Source organism: Entelurus aequoreus, linkage group LG03, assembly GCF_033978785.1.
Source record: "Entelurus aequoreus isolate RoL-2023_Sb linkage group LG03, RoL_Eaeq_v1.1, whole genome shotgun sequence".
In the NCBI taxonomy this organism is placed as follows: domain Eukaryota; kingdom Metazoa; phylum Chordata; class Actinopteri; order Syngnathiformes; family Syngnathidae; genus Entelurus; species Entelurus aequoreus.
In genome coordinates this window covers 37,280,911-37,298,539 of record NC_084733.1, presented here as the reverse complement: position 1 = coordinate 37,298,539, position 17,629 = coordinate 37,280,911, and the positions used below count along the sequence as shown (strand labels likewise).

Sequence of the window (17,629 nt, the reverse complement as noted above, 5' to 3'; positions counted from 1 at the left end):
CAGAAAAGGATGTATGCATAAATGTTTAGCCTTTGTTCCATTTTCCTCTTGCTACATTGTGGCCTCGCTGCCCATCACATCCTCTTCTAACTTTTTGTTTTCATGCAGCAGCAGCAGTGTTTATAGCAACTGCTAGTGTTCTCACAGTCTCATTTACTGGAAACACTGGGATTGAGTACATTTTTTGTAATAGGCACACCTGTTTCACACAACCGTCTTAAAGAAAGTTCACCAACAACAAGTTAATGACAACATTTTTACCAACCGCTGGTCCTTTGACTCTTTTGACAGTGATGGCCAAAGGCCAAACCGCAACATCTTGACGCACAAGATGATTCAGTTGCTCTCTCTTGCCCATATTACTCACCTTCCATTCGCTCTTTGATTGGAGGGGGATAGATGGCTCTTCCTGAGGTCAGCCACCTGTGGCAAAATCAACATTTGAGCAGGACGACTGTACTTAAACCAACTGTGCTGAGTCAGCTATTATTGGTGCTGCCAGTGTTATGTCTGAAATCTACTCACCTTTTTGTTGTTGCATTATTTGGTAAATTTAGACACACTTGCATATGTAAAGCTCACTGAACGTTTTATCAGCAAAACAAGGGTAAATAAGATTGTAATAATACATGAAGTCATGTGCAATCAAAATTGATACAATATTGTTTTCACTCTCAGCCAGGCACCAAGGCTACCTAAGGAAGGGGAAACCATCCACGGTCACAATTTCTTCATTGGCTTTGGAGGAAAAGGGGCCAACCAATGCATACAGGCTGCAAGACTAGGGGCTAAAACGGCAATGGTTGCCAAGGTATGTACTGCAAAGGTTTTAGGTCACCACTATGTCATTGCAGTCATGTTGACAAGAGAAAAACAGTAAGACAGATGCAATTGACAGGATTATGAAAAAATATATAGAGTCACGGTGCTCTAAATTCCATCTCTATCGCATCAGTGGAACGGTGTAACACCCATCTGTTTGTCATCTTTCATGAACCAGGAAGTAGCCAGCGAACCAATGGTCTACTTTTGCCCACAGATCACCTGTCACTTTCTTGTTATATATGACATTATAGCATTGCTAAAAGAACAAATCTAAGATTGGCCTATAACTTTTGCACAGTACTATAACGAGAATAATACAATACAATACTGATATTTTTTGTATATACTGCAACTATTTTGTGCATGTCATCGACTGAATTTTTGTACATATTTGTATACGTCAATACAAAAATATTGCATATCCAACCTTTAGCGGATCTGCATCTTACATTGCATGCTATTCTTTCTAGTCCAACAACTTTTTAGTAACTCCAAAAACTTAATTTCCCCACATAAACTCTCCATGTTTCATTTTCTCTTGATCAATACCATACTGGATGCATACACCACCCACACTTGCACGCCTTCAAACAAGCCTATTCCCATACGACACAACCCCAAGTCTCCGATCAGTAAGCACAGAGTGGCCTTTCAACCCAAGCACTAAAGCACCGGAGCCCCACCTCTGTCAGAACAAAGAGGCCCGATCGATAACAACCCAGCGCAGGAGGATCTCTCCGGGCATGGGGAGAACCCAAAAATAGACATCCTGGCTTGTCAAAAACATCCAAGACGGAAGGCCATTCTTCAAAGAGAACGGGGCCAAGCAGCCAATACCAGCCCAACCCACCATCAGACACAGCTACAAGTACCCGTATTTTGGCATGTTTTTTGGAAAGCGTGGGTTCGAAGTAGGTGCCTCAGGCCAAGGTGGGGACCCCTTCCACAACCCAAAGTAGCAACAGATGTGGACGGAAGAAAAGAAAATGAAGCGAGGTGGGCATGAAGAGGCGTAAGGCGGGGTAATCGTGTCTTCAAGGCTTGGCGCAGCTGGTCGTGTGTTTGGGCGTGTGTGCTTTTGTTGGCTTTTGTGTTTTCGTTTTTGCTCATTTTCGGCGGCGGCACCATGCCAGTAAGCTGGCAGGGCACACGAAAATCCAACCCAACTGAGGTTTAGGTGTACACTTTTCAAACGTTGCCGCTAACCAAGTCTGACCCCGCTTGACACCTTCCTTTTTGTAATCGTTTTGTCTTCTGTCTATTCTAGGTTGGGAAAGACTTCTTTGGAGACAATTATATCCAGAATTTCAAGGACAATAGCGTGCACACTGGTAAGAAAGGGTTTTTATACCATCAGATGCCAAATTTGTTTTTCCAGGGTAACATGAGAGGGTACACTTTTTAGTTAGATTAATGTTCAATTTCACACAAGCATGTGTGACAAGTACATGTGTTTTGTATTTGTTTTGTATTCGTATCAAATTGATGCTGTACCGAACCGAATGCCCTGTAAGCCTACTGATGCGGTAAGAAATGGATGGATGGATGGATGAACACAAAATTTAAGCAGTTTTGTTTTGCATTTTGTTCTCTTACTGTACCAAACTGTGGCCTTAATACCAAGGTACATACTGAACCTTGAGGATCCAGTAGCGTTACGCCCCTTCTACCAGCAAATAAGAATTCTGACCTTGGTAGACCGGTTTTGTTGTGTTCACACAAATCCTTGAAATCCTGCTCCAAGCAAGAAGTTTAGTGGGAAAGAGACCACTGTTGGCTCGACAATTCAAAAATGGAAGACATACAAGATAATAAAATTGCCTTCGCTTTGGAGCACAACGCAAAATCTCATCTTGAGGGTTTATAAAATAATTATAAAACAGTGAATGATCAGCCCAGAATTACACAAAGGTAGCCAGTTAATGATCTAAATGGGGCCAGGACCCCAATCACCAAGAAAAACATGAGGTCTTGGCAACAAAGGAGTGGCTAAAGAAGAAGCACATTAAGATACCTGGAGTGGCTTTGCCAGTCTCTGGACTTTAATCCCATAGAAAATCAGTGGCGAGAGCTCAAACTTTGAGTTGCCAAGCAACAGCCTGAAAACCTTTGGGATGTGGTGAGTATCTGTGAAGAGGAGTGGACCAGAATCCCTCCCAAGGTGTGTGTAACCCTGGTGACCAACTACAAGAAATGTCTCACCTCTATGTTTTCCAACAAGAGTTTTTCCACCAAGGACTGAGCCACATTTTACTTAAATAAATACATAAATACTTATTTCCCTACTTTAATGCATGGGCAATGCCTCATCTGTGAGGTCAGATTTCTCACAGGTTGGTAGGGGTTCAAGTACTTACTTGACTCAATCAAATGTGAATGAATTTTAAACGTTGTTGTTTTCCTTGATATTTTGTTGATATTCAGTCTTCATCTGTTAAAATAAACCTGCCATGAAAATTATGAATGATTATCTTACAGAGTTTACCCTAGCTTGCCAATATACTTGTGGTGGTTGGGGCATAGCTCAGGGCGTGGTCAATATGACATCATCACATAATTTGCTTTTGATGTTGCTGAGAAAATGTCACTTAAAAGATTATAAAATTCTCCATATCAACAAGAACAACGGAATGAAAATCGAAAAAATGCTATGGCAGTGTTTTATATTTCCAGATTGCTTATTTGCTCATTTTGCTGTCAACCAAAAAGGTATTCAACCTCAGACAGATCATCCAATCATCAACACAAAAGTACATATTTGACCACTTTTTGGGGGAGATATTTTAGGGGAAGCTGTCTTGCAGTCGCCACTGCAGTATACTCATATTCCCAGCAGGTCCCCAAGGTAAACAGCCTCTGGCATGTCAGATAGAACAAGGCGGGTACTGGAAGTCAACAAGTCAGGACAAGTATTGGTCTGGCTGGAGTGCAAAGTGGGGCTGTGTGCGTGCCGTAGTTGAAGGACCTGAGTCTTCAGACAGTCACGTGCGTCTTGCTTACTGTTGATCAAAGTTTTTCGGTGGCTGAATTTTCAATGCATCACAAGTCAAAAGTTTGGAAATAATAAGCTATTGATATCCATTCATGTAATGTAGTAATTCAATTTATTTAATGTAAAATAATGATTTTTAAGGTGTCATTTTCAAGGTGTGGCGGCTTTCATATTGACGTGGCTCTGTGCCACGATCAATTACATGTAGGGTAAACCTTGATCTTCTCTTGTCTTGCTTTTTCAGGCTTTGTTGAACAGACCCCTGATGCAGCCACAGGAGTTGCCTCCATTATTGTCAACGATGCAGGTACAGACTTTTGAATCTAGTCTATACCCCTCAATTGAGAACCTAGTAGCTCTGTGAGTCATTCAGATTGCATGTGTACTTAAAGTGCAATCTTGCTTGCAATCCGTGCTAAAAGGTGGCTGTCATATGATTTTCTCTCACACATTCACACCGCCATGATCGACTTGATTGCAAAGGCAAAGAAGGCTTTCTGTATTTGAACGTGGTAGAATTGTCCAATTAAGCAAATAAGGCCTTTTGCGACACGTAATAACTGCAGAGGTTGGGCGCAGTAAAACAGGGATTTACATTTTTTGGAAAGATCCAGAGGGTATTTGCACAAAAAGGTTAAGTGGGACGTTGTGCTTCTTACCCACGCCATGCTCACAGATTTAGATAGGACAGCTCTAGTTTGAGGGCCTGGTGCAGCATCCAAAGTATTTATGCTCTACAACAGGGGAGGTGCCCAGACAAAAATGGTTTCGCTCCATTGTGGTACAAAATCACAGTTGTTAAGAAGATACAATAAAGTGAGTCCGTTAGGATGGAGTCACCCGCTTTAGCATTTCTCGTGACTGTTGTGCTGGCAGAGGTCTCACTTTATTGTATCTGTCGTTTTGCACCACATAATGTGGAACCCTCTTTGTCTAGGAATGTCCCTTCTTGTAGAGGACAAATACTTTGGATCCTGCACCAAGCCTTCAGGCTAGCGCTGCTCTATCTTAGTCTGTGAGCATGAACTGATGAAGCCAGCTCGGATGAGAAGAGGCTGCAGTGATTTTCCTGTCCATTGCACCTTCAGTCAGTCTTATTTGGTCCAAAGTTCTGGTCCACGTTTTGCTTGTACTGTTCAACTCTCTTGCCACATTTAAAGACAACACCTTCTTGCCATTGTCATCAGGAGGTTATGACAGTGTGAGTATCTGACAGATTACTACACAAAAAACTTATTTTAATCCAGAGTTACTTTTTAGGGATTTGGTCTTAAACCTTTAAACAGTTAATGAACATCCTGTTTGAGGTTAAAGGCATACTCACACAAGGCCAATCGTACCATGTGGGCCCACTTCACATCTAAAGTCTTGCATGTTTGGCTAGGGTGAGGGAACTGATCCGTGCCCAGGCATAGCACAGTTCCTCCTTTGCCACAACTGGAAAAGGTAGGCTAGAGTTCGGCACAATTCCATGCATTGGCACATCAGTTGCTCTTTACATTTCTTAATGATAACCAACACAATTCATAAATAAAAGTAAACACTCAAGATGATCAAAAATGCAAACCCACAGCAAGCTCGCTCACTCTGTATGATTTATTTAATTAATGCAATCGCACCTTTTGCAAATAACTAATGACAGCCAACTTGCACAAAAATACACCAAATAGGACTCCAAATAAGTCACAAAGACAGAATAATTGCATTAATATAGGAAATTAGAGCAATATGAGGGGTATGGCACCTTAGTCCAGCATGGCACAAATGGCCAACTGTTGAGTACACACTAAATGTAGTTTTTAATATATCAATGCTTCTAAGCCATCTGATTAAATTACAGTCATCACTTACACTGAAGATTTAGGTGGCTAACTGTCATTTTCATGATCCCTGTGGTTGTCCACAAACAGGTCAGAATGCCATTGTGATTGTGGCCGGTGCCAACATACTGCTAAGTATGGAGGAGCTGCAGGAGGCTCTTCCAGCTGTCAGTTGTACAAAAGTACTGGTTTGCCAGTTAGAGATCTCCCCCCAAACATCTTTGCAGGCCTTGCGCATGGCTCAAGAGAACAAAGGTCAGTGGACGTACACTATAGCCTCTTTTACACTGAGAAAAACAATGGAGATCCGGATGTGGTACTAAAACACTCCTGTCATGTATGAGATTAACTCAAACATTGTATCTCATTTAAAGACACTGTTGCCTTGTGGCCTAAATACACTTAAATGGACCTGTACACACTGATTCTTAATTATTTGTGATCTGATTTTCCTATTCCTAACCCTAACATGTAGTTATAACAGTTCCTCAATGGTGCTTCACACTTAGATTTCAGTGGGTTGGTTGAAAAAAAAAAGATTGACGCTAATTTGATAAGAGTGTTCAAAGATGCATATACAGTAGTATTTCGACTTACATTAGTTCTATGGAGCTCTTAACAAAACACTTGTATCTCAAATCAACGTCTCCCATTGAAATGAATTCAGTTGGTGTTTACCCTCCACCCCCAAAACAGCATAATTCAAACATGTAGCATGCCTTTTAAAAAGAAAAACCTTTAGACAAGAAATATTGCATAAACACTAATTACTGCACTAGTTTTATGAAGTAATGTAATGTACCTTGGAGAGTGAACTCATTTCAGATGCTTCTCTGTCATACACCATCAGCAGCTTTTCCATATTTTCATGGATGTTATTAGATATTATTTTAACATTCTTGGCTGGCGTTAGACTCATTGTCCTCCAGTATAGTGCAGACTAGTAGTGGTACGCTCCAATTGCTTTGCCAAGTTTGCGACACGCAGATGTTTTTGATGATTTCAATGAATATCATCCGCTTCTTCTTTTAGGAACTTTCCTTTATACTCACTTCCTTCCCATAGTTGGAAAACAAAGTTATGTTGATCTCTAGCTATAAGCTAATGCCAGCAAATAAGACAGGATGTTTTAGGTGGATCTAATGGGGTTTCCTGTGACATTTGCTACGCCAACTAATTGTGGGGAAGTTTGTAACTCAAATTGACAAATTGTTTGCAACTTAAATTATAACAATTACCCAAGCTCTTATCTTAAAACACTCTGATTCTGATTCTGATTCTTAAGTTAGGGCATTCTAAGCTGAGGCACCACTGAAGTTGCATTTCAATAGAGAAAGCTAATTATGAAGTGGTATTACCACTGAACAAAAATATAAATGCAACACTTTGTTTTTGCTCCCATTTTTCATGAGTTGGACTCAAAGATCTAAAACTTTTACTATATAAACAAAATAACTATTCCTCTTAAATATTGTTCACAAAACTGTCTAAAACTCTGTTAGTGAGCATTTCTTGAATAATGATTATTGCACAAGTGTGCCTTAGGCTGCCCACATTTAAAGGCCACTGAAATGTGCAGTTTTATCACACAGCACAATGCCACAGATGTTGCAAGTTTTGAGGGAGCGTGCAGTTGGCATGCTGACTGCTGGAATGTTGACCAGAGCTGTTGTCCTTAAATTGAATGTTAATTTATCTTCCAAAAGTCGTCTCCAAAGGTGTTTCAGAGAATTTGGCAGTACATTCAACCGGCCTCACAACCGCAGACCACGTGTAACCACACCAGCCCAGGACCTCCACATCCGGGAAGTGCACCTCCATTATCGTCTGAGACCAGCCATCCTGACAGCTGCTGCAACAAGTGGTTTGCAAAACCAAATAATTTCTTCACAAACTGTGAGAAACCATCTCAGGGAAGCTCATCTGCATGCTCATCGTCCTCATCAGGGTCTCGACCTGACTGCAGTTCGTCATCGTAACTGACTTAAGTGGGCAAATGCTCACATTCGATGGCGTGTGGCACGTTGGAGATGTGTTCTCTTAAAGGAGGAATCCTGGTCTTTACTGTTCTGGGCAGATGGCAGACAGCGTCATGTGGGAGAACGGTTTACTGATGTCATTGTTGTGAATCGAGTGGCCCAAAGTGAAGTTGGGGTTATGGTATGGGCAGGCATATGTTATGGATAACGAACGCAAGTGCATTTTATTGATGGGATTTTTCAATGCACAGAGATACCGTGTTGAGATCCTGAAGCCCATTGTTGAGCCATTCACTGGAGACCATCACCTCATGTTGCAGCATGACAATGTATGGCCCCATGTTGCGAGAATCTGTACACATTTCCTGGAAGCTGAAAACATCCTAGTTCTTGCATGGCCAGCATACTCACCGGACATGTCACCCATTGAGAATGTTTGGGATGCTGGGAATCACCGTATTACAGTTCCTGCCAATATCCAGCAACTTCACACAGCCGTTGAAGAGGAGTGGACCAACATTCCACAGGCCACAATCAATAACCTGATCAACTCTGTGCAAAGGAGATGTGTTGCACTGCGTGAGGCAAATGGTGGTCACACAGATACTGACTGCTTTTCTGACCCCCCCAAACACCCAATGAAGCACTGCACATTTCAGCGTGGCCTTTTGTTGTGGGCAGCCTAAGGTACACCAGTGCAATAATCACGCTGTTTAATCATTATCTTGATATGTCACACCTGCGAGGTGGGATAGATTATCTTGGCAAATAAGAAGTGCTCACTAGCACAGATTTAGACAGATTTGTGAACAATATTTGAGAGGAATAGGTCTTTTGTGTAAATAGTATAGGGAGCAAAAACAAAAGTATTTTTAACTTAAGTAATCTTAAATGTGTAATTAATACTAAATTAATAATACATTACATTTAGTGTATGTATACATTAACGATACTGCCTGTCAGGAAACAGTTTTAGTGGTTGGTACCTTTTGTCCTATTAAGGTAATTATGTCCCCCCATTTACTCCTCTACTTATTTGCCAATCTGTTTTATATCAATGTGACGACTGAGTGGACAAATGAACATGTAAATGTGCTCTAATGTGTTTTCAGCCATTCTCGACATGTACAATTGCACACGTCAGTCTCACCGGGCTCTTGTTGTCGTCAGTAAAATTAGACCCACATTTCGTCCTTCCTTCTTCTTGTGGTGACCAGGTTACAGAATTTGTCATCTTTAATAGCGTCCTATTATTAGAAGCCCTCAGCGTCATTAATCCGTCTGGGGAGCCTCTTATCAGGGTATTCTACTGGTAATCAATCGCGGCATGCTGCCAGAACAAAAGGAGTTGCAGCCATAACTGTGTTGCAGATGGGATGCCCAGATGGCCTCCGCGAATGCCATCATCCCCCTCCTTTAACATGCCACAAGATTAGACGGACCATGTGGCAGGACAGAGACGATGAGAGCGAAGGATGCCACCTCGACGTTGTGGCACCAAGGCATTGCGTAAATGGAATTCTCTGGAAAGAATAGGTGTTAATGGGTTTGGCAGGGATGACGTTGGGTTGAGCGCTCATATTACACCAATGTTAGTCGTCTGTAGATGCCAGTTTTCACATGTCTATGGACTTTATTAACAGATCTGCAATTAATACAGTATTAGTATGGTGAAGGTATGATATTAGGAACTATGGAAATCTTTCCTCAGAGTAAGGCCAAGCTTGTATTTCTGACCAATATATGTAATTAGAGCCACTTAAAACCCTCTCACATGTGGTGATGACTCGTGTGTGTGTGTGTGTGTGTGTGTGTGTGTGTGTGTGTGTGTGTGTGTGTGTGTGTGTGTGTGTGTGTGTGTGTGTGTGTGTGTGTGTGTGTGTGTGTGTGTGTGTGTGTGTGTGTGTGTGTGTGTGTATAGGTGTATGTATATGCGAGTGCATGTGTGTGTGTTTGTGTATCAATTTCTTATACCGCTCTGGATTTCCATTCACTGTGTTTTTAAAGGGGACCTATAATGCAAAGCCAACTTTTCTTACCTATTGCTACCTGTTTTTGTGCATCTGGGATTTACATAAATCCAAAAAATTTGAAATCAAACAGTGGATACATTGTAGAGATATTTATAAAACAATCTTGCCTTCCTTCATACTAACCCTAAACAAGCCGTTTCGAATTTGCTATGTCCTGTGAGGTTTTTCACACCAAAGTGCTTTGCGCGAGTTTGCCATTGTAGTCTGACACTTTAGTCAATAAGTTCCTTCTTTTTTATTATCCTCTTGTTGTGGGGCAGACTGTCTCGTACGTGCATGCATTCTCCGCAGTTGCCACTTCTAATGCAAAGTGTCATATAGTTTGAACCTATTATCAGTAGAGTCGCTATGGAAGCGCTAACAACTACAACATTAATGACGGAGTGAAGACGCAGACAAAGTGGAGGCATGTAAATAAGACCGCCCACAAAACGGCGCATCCTAAAGAGACGGTCAGAAGGCGGCTGGAAAACGCTCTATAAACCATAATCTATGCACAATTTTGACCAAAAAAAACACCATTACCAAATTTAGAAAAAAAAATCATAACAAGACCTCTTTAAATGAGCAACAAGTAGCTGTGTCTTTGTTTTACTCTATAAGTATTTTTCTTGCCATTATTTGTCCAGCACTTCCGTTAGTCCTTGACCCATGCAGATAAGCCGGTCAAGACACACACACTTTCCGACCAGACATGACTCAATTTGTGCGTATCCAATATTGCAACATCTGTGCCAGCAGCTGTTTACATGCATCCATTGGTTTCTGTGACGCTTGCACAACAGATGAGCGCAACATGAGACTGACATCAATGTGAAGTATGCAGATTTTTTGAATTTCCTGCATGTTTCATTAGCTGCCATCTATAGCAGTCTCTTAGACGCTTATTGCATGTTTACTTTATGAGCACCAGGCCGGCCCATTTATTTGCCATCAGCACTGGAAATATCACGCTTGACGCAAACACTGTGATCACGGCACAGATGGCAGATACAGGAACAGATAGCAGATTTTTTTTTTTACATCGTTTTTGGTTCCCTACATGATTTTAAAGAAATAACAGAACTGTAGTCACAAAAATCAACAAGGTATCTACAACTATTACTTCACTTAAACATGTTGTGCAGCCATCTGCTTAAAGTAGCTCAATTTATTTTTTCAGTGGTTAAACATAATACATTGTGTTTTTATTTGGTCACCTCTCAACAGGGAAGGCTGCAGGATTTTTTTGTCTCCCGGGGCTAAGGAGGGGCCTGACTGATTTGTGGAAGGGCTAAGAAAATAATCGATTTTCATGACTTCAGTCCTAATTTTTTCAATAAAATCAGTTAGGATACACAGCACAAGCATGTTTGATACAAAAGTAGTTTTAACTGAATTTGACTCATAAATATTAAACAAAATAGTTAAGTCGAAAACAAGCAACAATGATAAAAATGTTTCTTGTGCAAAGATGTCGGATAGAGCAACGGACAGTGCTCATGCGCCTACTAAAAACCAGACAATACATCCAAAAAAAGGGTTTTTATCCATATGTATAATTATACAAAACTATGCATTGGCAATATTGTTTCGGATCACGACATAATAACTTAAAAAATTATTAATAGTGAAATTACTATTAGGCCTAAAGCCTACATCGTTTTTGAGTTTGAGTTGAGTTGAGTTTGAGTTTATTCCGAACAACCATGCATACAACATGGTACATCACTATTTCCAGTTTCTCTTTTCAACATGCTCGATAAGGAGTAGGAAGAAGCAGAGGTTATTTATTAATCCTACCCCTTTTCCTTTACATATAAAAAAAAATGACTTCCTGTTCTCAATGTATTCACAAGTACATGCCTGTTGTAATCAGCTAATGTCTACTATTGCATGCATTATTGATACATTTATTAGAAAACGAAAAAAATCCCACAGAAAATTTCAGTTACCATGGATTAATGATGATATCCGGAAATTAATGAAAAACAGAGATTATGCCTTAAAAACTTTTATCAAAACTCATAGTGACACCGATTTGAAAATATTTAAAGGCTTGCGTAATCAAGTAGTTAAACAGCTCAGAATCTCCCAATCAAACTATTACATCCACATGCTATTAGAGGCCAAAGGAAATGGCAAAATGATCAGGAAACTACTACATAGCCTATTAAACCCAGAGGGTAACACCACCCAAACCCAATATAAACTTAAAGTAGGAGACAAAATCATTACTGATTGTACACAAGTCTCAAATTAGTTCAATAAATTCTTTATATAATCTGTCAAAAACCTTTCCTCTGGTTTCTCTTGTATGACTAATGAGACAGCTCATTTCAGCTCAAGGAGGTTAGTCAGACAACTGTCCTAAATGCCATACATGACCTAAACACCACATACTCAAAGGATATTTATAACCTAGACACAGCTTTTCTTAAAAAATATAGCGGCATCCTTATACAGCCTCTTACCCGTCTTATTAATATTTCCATTAAAACAGGGCAATTCCCAGATGGATGGAAAACTGCACAGGTAATACCACTTTTAAAATCTGGTGATGCTGGAATTACATCTAACTATAGACCTATCAGCCTTCTTCCAGTTTTATCTAAAGTCCTGGAGAAGATTGTTTCGGAACAACTAATGCACCACCTTGAGACAAATCACTATTTGAATCCCCTGCAATTTGGATTCAGACGTAACCATTCTACAGAATCTGCCACTTGTTTTTTAACTGAAAAGATCAAACATTCCCTTGACAAAGGACAGGTGGTCAGTACAGTATTTCTAGACTTAAAAAAAGCATTTTATACAGTCAATCACGACATTTTAATTTCAAAACTAACTAAATTCAACTTATCCAAACAGTCACTGTCCTGGTTTGAGTCGTATCTAAAGGGCAGTGAACAATGTGTCACCATTAATAGTGAGATCTTCCTTCCGCAAAATTGAAACAGGGATACCTCAGGGTAGTGTCTTGGGACCGATACTATTCAGTCTATACATCAATGACCTACCAGATGTATGCAGAGATATAGATTTACAGATGTATGCGGATGACACAGTCGTATATACATCAGGTAAGACCTGTACTCTAGTTGCTGAGAAGTTAAATGCTAAATTAGACAAAATAAGATATTGGCTGGCATCATCCTGTTTAACCCTAAACACTAAAAATACTAACTCTGTCTGCTTCTCCATAAAAAAGCTACCTCAAACAAACCTGAATATAAAAATTAATGAGGAGCTCATTGAACAAGTACCTGAAGTCAAATATTTGGGCATAATCATAGACTATCAGCTGAATTTTAAAAGTCACATTAAGAAAATGTGTAAAACCCTGAAGGCAAACCTAGGCTGTTTTAAGATTATAAGAAACTGCTTAACTCTCAGCTGTGCTTTTACTTTTATGAATTCAATGATTCTTTCACACATATCTTATGGATTAACTACATGGTCCCAGGCACACCAGTCATCAATCAAGACCATTGAGTGTCTTTATAACCGCGCATTGAAAGTCCTAGACAAGAAGAGTATACGATATCATCGTTGCCAAATTTTAACCAAATACAATATTTTAAGTTTTACCAATTTTATTTTGTTACACACAGTCAAACTGGTTTGTAAATGCTTGGATAACTCTGCTCCCAATTGCTCTGCAAGGCAATTACAAGACTGCAAAGTGGTACCAGATCTACCACCCGAGCAATGTCAAAAGGCAACTGTTGCATTCCATTTGGTAGGACATCTTTTGCCCGGACTGCCTTTTCAATAAAAGGACCACAACTATGAAACTCTCTACCTGACACTTTGAAAAGTATACCTGCACTTGTCACTTTCAAAAAAAAAACAAAATTATGGCTAGTTGAGCAACAATCGTGTTCCCATGTTTAGTTTTTACTCATTTTTACTAATTGGTTTTTATCTAATTCAAGCCTAGTAAATCTCGAAGCATCTCCATAATCAAGGGGGTGCTGAGAGATACAAGGTTCTACATCGGCGAAGACCCAATTCCAACGGTGTCTGAGCAGCCTGTCAAAAGCCTGGGCACATGGTACAATGCAAGCCTCAAGGACAAACAACAAATAGAACAACTAAGGCAAGAGATCGCGAAGAGCCTGGATAACATAGACAAGACTCTATTGCCAGGGAAACTGAAGCTTTGGTGCCTACAATTTCGACTCCTCCCCCGGACAATGTGGCCACTCACTTTGTATGAAGTTCCAGTAACCACTGTGGAGAAGATGGAGCGAACCATCACTTCATATGCAAAAAAGTGGCTTGGCATTCCACAATGTCTAAGTAACATCGGCCTCTACGGCAAAGGGATCCTGGAGCTACCTCTCACTAGTCTAACTGAGGAATACAAGTGTTCTAAAGTTAGACTCCAGATGACACTGAAGGACTCCAGAGACAAGACCATTAGCACTGTTGCACCGCCCCTAGTAACTGGGCGGAAGTGGACACCATCCGATGCGGTGCAACAAGCTACAGCAGCCCTGAGGCACAGAGACATCGTGGGAAAGGTCCAACAGGGAAGAGGAGGCTTTGGCCTGACTGTAAGAGAACCATCCTGGAAAATGCTACAACATCAGAGCGGAGGACGCTGGTGGTGGAGGAAGTGCGTCGCCAGGAGGAGGTCTTAAGGAGTGCGAAGGCTGTCTCTCTCGCCAAACAGGGGAAATGGATGCAGTGGGAAGGAGTGGAGAGGAGAAAGATAAGCTGGAAGGAGCTATGGCAGATGGAAGCAAGTAAAATCAGCTTTATCATCAGAGCAACGTATGATGTGCTCCCATCACCAAAGAATCTCCATCAGTGGTATGGCGAGGATCCAATCTGTGCCATCTGCCCAACTCCAGCAACCCTCAGACACATCATGACAGGATGTAAGACGAGCCTCACGCAGGGGAGATACACCTGGCGACACAAGCAGGTCCTCAAGAGCTTGGCATCAGCCCTGGAGAGCATGCGTGGTGCCGTCAACTCCTTGCCACCAAGAGTATCCAATCCCATGAAGACAACAATGTTTGTCCGAGAGGGCGGGAAAACACCCAAACAGCTTTCCACCAAACCAGAAGCAGGACACCTATACAGGGCCCGCGACTAGAAGATGCTGGCAGACATCGGCAAATAGCTGGTTTTCCCACCTGAGATTGCTTCTACCAACCTCAGGCCAGACTTGGTGCTCTGGTCCCCTTCGGTGAAAACTGCTTACGTCATAGAGCTCACAGTCCCATGGGAGAACTCTGTGGAGGAGGCCTATGAACGTAAGAAGCTGCGCTACTCAGAGCTAGCAGAAGAAGCGAGGCAGCGTGGCTGGAACACCAAAGTCTAACCAGTTGAAGTGGGATGCAGAGGATTTGTGGCGTTGTCTACCATCAGACTGCTGAGGGAACTCGGCCGCCACGGTCAGGCTCTGCGGAGGACCATCAGAGCAGTCTCAGAGGCAGCCGAAAGAAGCACCCAGTAGATTTGGCTCAAGCGGAAGGACCCCGGTTGGGCCCCAAAAACAGCAGTATAACAGGGTGAATTTCAGGAACAGTTGAGCACGGGACACAAGCTGAGGACTGATCATCCTTCGGCGGGCCACCTTTGTGGAGGGTGTATAGTGTTTGAAGGCCGAAACACCCAATGATGCAAGGGCACACTACTGAAGATGTGTCGCTTGTACAATTGTCCTGGAATTTAACCCTGACCAAGTCTCATATCCCACCCCCCACACCCCTACGTTGTCTGTCAACCACTCTCAACAACAAGGACATCTCGAGTGAGTACTCTCCACATTTGGCACAAGGGACTGTTCAACATCTCGTCCTGTGTTTTTTGATTCTAGTCTGCACTTTGTCTGTGTTATTATTATTATTGGCTTTTATCTAGTTTGCACTTTGTCTGTATTATTTCTTTTATCATTATTATCGACTCATCTTTGCCTTATTCTATTTTTTATTTTCCTATTTTAATGATGTTGGATCTGTGTTGTTGTTGTTGTTGTTGGGGACAAGTGTTGTAAATTAGCTTTGGCACAAACACTATTATGCATACATTGGATAACTGTCTCAGATGTCTATGTTTTTGTATCTGTCCCTATTTCAAATAAACCTCTATAATAATAATGATAATACTTCATAAGTAATAACATTAAAAAATAAATAGATAATAATTAATGAAGTCAGTTGTATTTCATATGGTGAGATACAGTATAGAAGATTATCAGTAAATTCAGAGTGTTTATCATGGTTCTTCTTATTTGTACTTTGTAAACACTTAAAGTTTAAAGGGTTTCTTGAATTGGATTACATTAGTACATTGTTTCATTTCTTTGCTTAATTCATTCCATAATTTAATTCCACATGCTGATATACTAAAGGTCTTAAGTGTTGTACATGCATACAAATGTTTTAAATTAAATTTTTCTCTAAGGTTATATTTCTTCTCTTTTGTTGAGAAGAATTGTTGTACATTCTTGGGTTGTAGATTATAGTTAACTTTGGGAATAATTTTAGCTGTTTGAAAATTTACTGTCATGGAATATCAGTATTTTTTTTATTAAATAAAGGGTTTGTATGTTCTCTATATGCATATATACATATATATCCATATATGTTTTGTAACACGGTTAATGAATCAAGTACAGTTATTTCCCCATATTTCTGCACAAAAACTCAGAAATGGTAACACTACCAAGCACTAGAGAATATGGTGTGATTTTTGGTCCAATGCATATTTTGCTTTATTAATTTCTTGCCACCTTATGTTGTATATTTTTTATATGAGATTTCCAGTTCATTTTATCATCAATCATTATAGAAATTTAGTTTCATTTACTCTTTCAATTTCTATTCTGTCAATTTGTATTTGTGTTTGACTTTCCCTTCTACAGCTAGTGAATACAATTTTTTTTAGTTCTACTGAGGTTTAAGGATAGTCTGTTTTTGTCAAACCATATTTTTAATTTGTTAATTTCTTCTGTTATTATTTGTATTAGCTTCTGTGTGTTCTTTCCTGAACAAAACGCTGTTGTATCGTCCGTGAATATTACTAACTTTAAGTCTTTTGTAACTTTGCAAATGTCATTTATATAAAGATTGAACATTTTTGGTCCCAGTATTGGTCCCTGTGGTATGCCACAGAACATATTTAGTGTTGTAAATGTGTGTTCGCCTAGTTTCACATATTGTTTCCTGTTGGGTAAGTAGCTTCTAATCCAGTTTAAGACCAACCCTTTGATGCCATACCATTATAATTTTTTTATTAAAATATTGTGATGAATTGTGTCAAATGCTTTAGTTAGATTCATAAACACTGCTGCTGCACATTGTTTACCATCTATGGGAAGGCGTGGCGAAGTTGGTAGAGTGGCCGTGCCAGCAATCGGAGGGTTGTTGGTTTTAACTGGTTACTCAATCCCCACCTTCTACCATCCTAGTCACGTCCGTTATGTTCTTGGGCAAGACACTTCACCCTCGCTCCTGATGGGTGCTGGTTAGCGCCTTGCATGGCAGCTCCCGCCATCAGTGTGTGAATGGGTGAATGTGGAAATACTGTCAAAGCGCTTTGAGTACCTTGAAGGTAGAAAAGCGCTATACAAGTATAACCCATTTATCATTATCTATTGCATTGGTAATTTTCTCTGTTATTTTGATTAAAGCCATCGAGGTTGAAATATTAGCTCTATAGCTCAGCGAGTATTCTATATTTGTTTATGAAACTCTCCAATCTGTTATTGAACAGTCTTTCAATGATTTTAGAAAATTGTGGAAGTAAAGAAACAGGTTGATGATTTGAAAATTGGTGTTTGTCTCCAATCTTATAAATTGGTACGACTTTAGCTATTTTCATTTTGTTTGGGACTTTGCCTGTCCCACCGCAACGAGAAGTGCATACAGCTCAATTTACAAATGATCGCTCTAGAGGGGCGGGCCAAAAAAGTTTGCATTCAGGTTGTGATTGGGCAGCCAAAATATGGAGCTGGACATTTGTTATTCGTTTGGAAAGCTT

At 40.4% G+C, this 17,629-nt stretch overlaps 1 protein-coding gene across 4 annotated transcripts in view; it reads left to right on the top strand.

Moving 5' to 3' along the window:
• The window catches only part of rbks (ribokinase), a 118,716-nt gene that overhangs the window by 31,853 nt on the left and 69,234 nt on the right, over positions 1–17,629 (top strand). For all 4 annotated transcript variants that reach the window (XM_062041743.1, XM_062041740.1, XM_062041741.1 and 1 more), the window contains 4 exons: positions 679–811; positions 2,093–2,156; positions 4,062–4,124; positions 5,728–5,892. In XM_062041743.1, coding sequence (XP_061897727.1) covers positions 800–811; positions 2,093–2,156; positions 4,062–4,124; positions 5,728–5,892 — 304 coding nt within the window. In that variant the 5' untranslated portion in view covers positions 679–799. The remainder of the gene's footprint in view (positions 1–678; positions 812–2,092; positions 2,157–4,061; positions 4,125–5,727; positions 5,893–17,629) is intronic.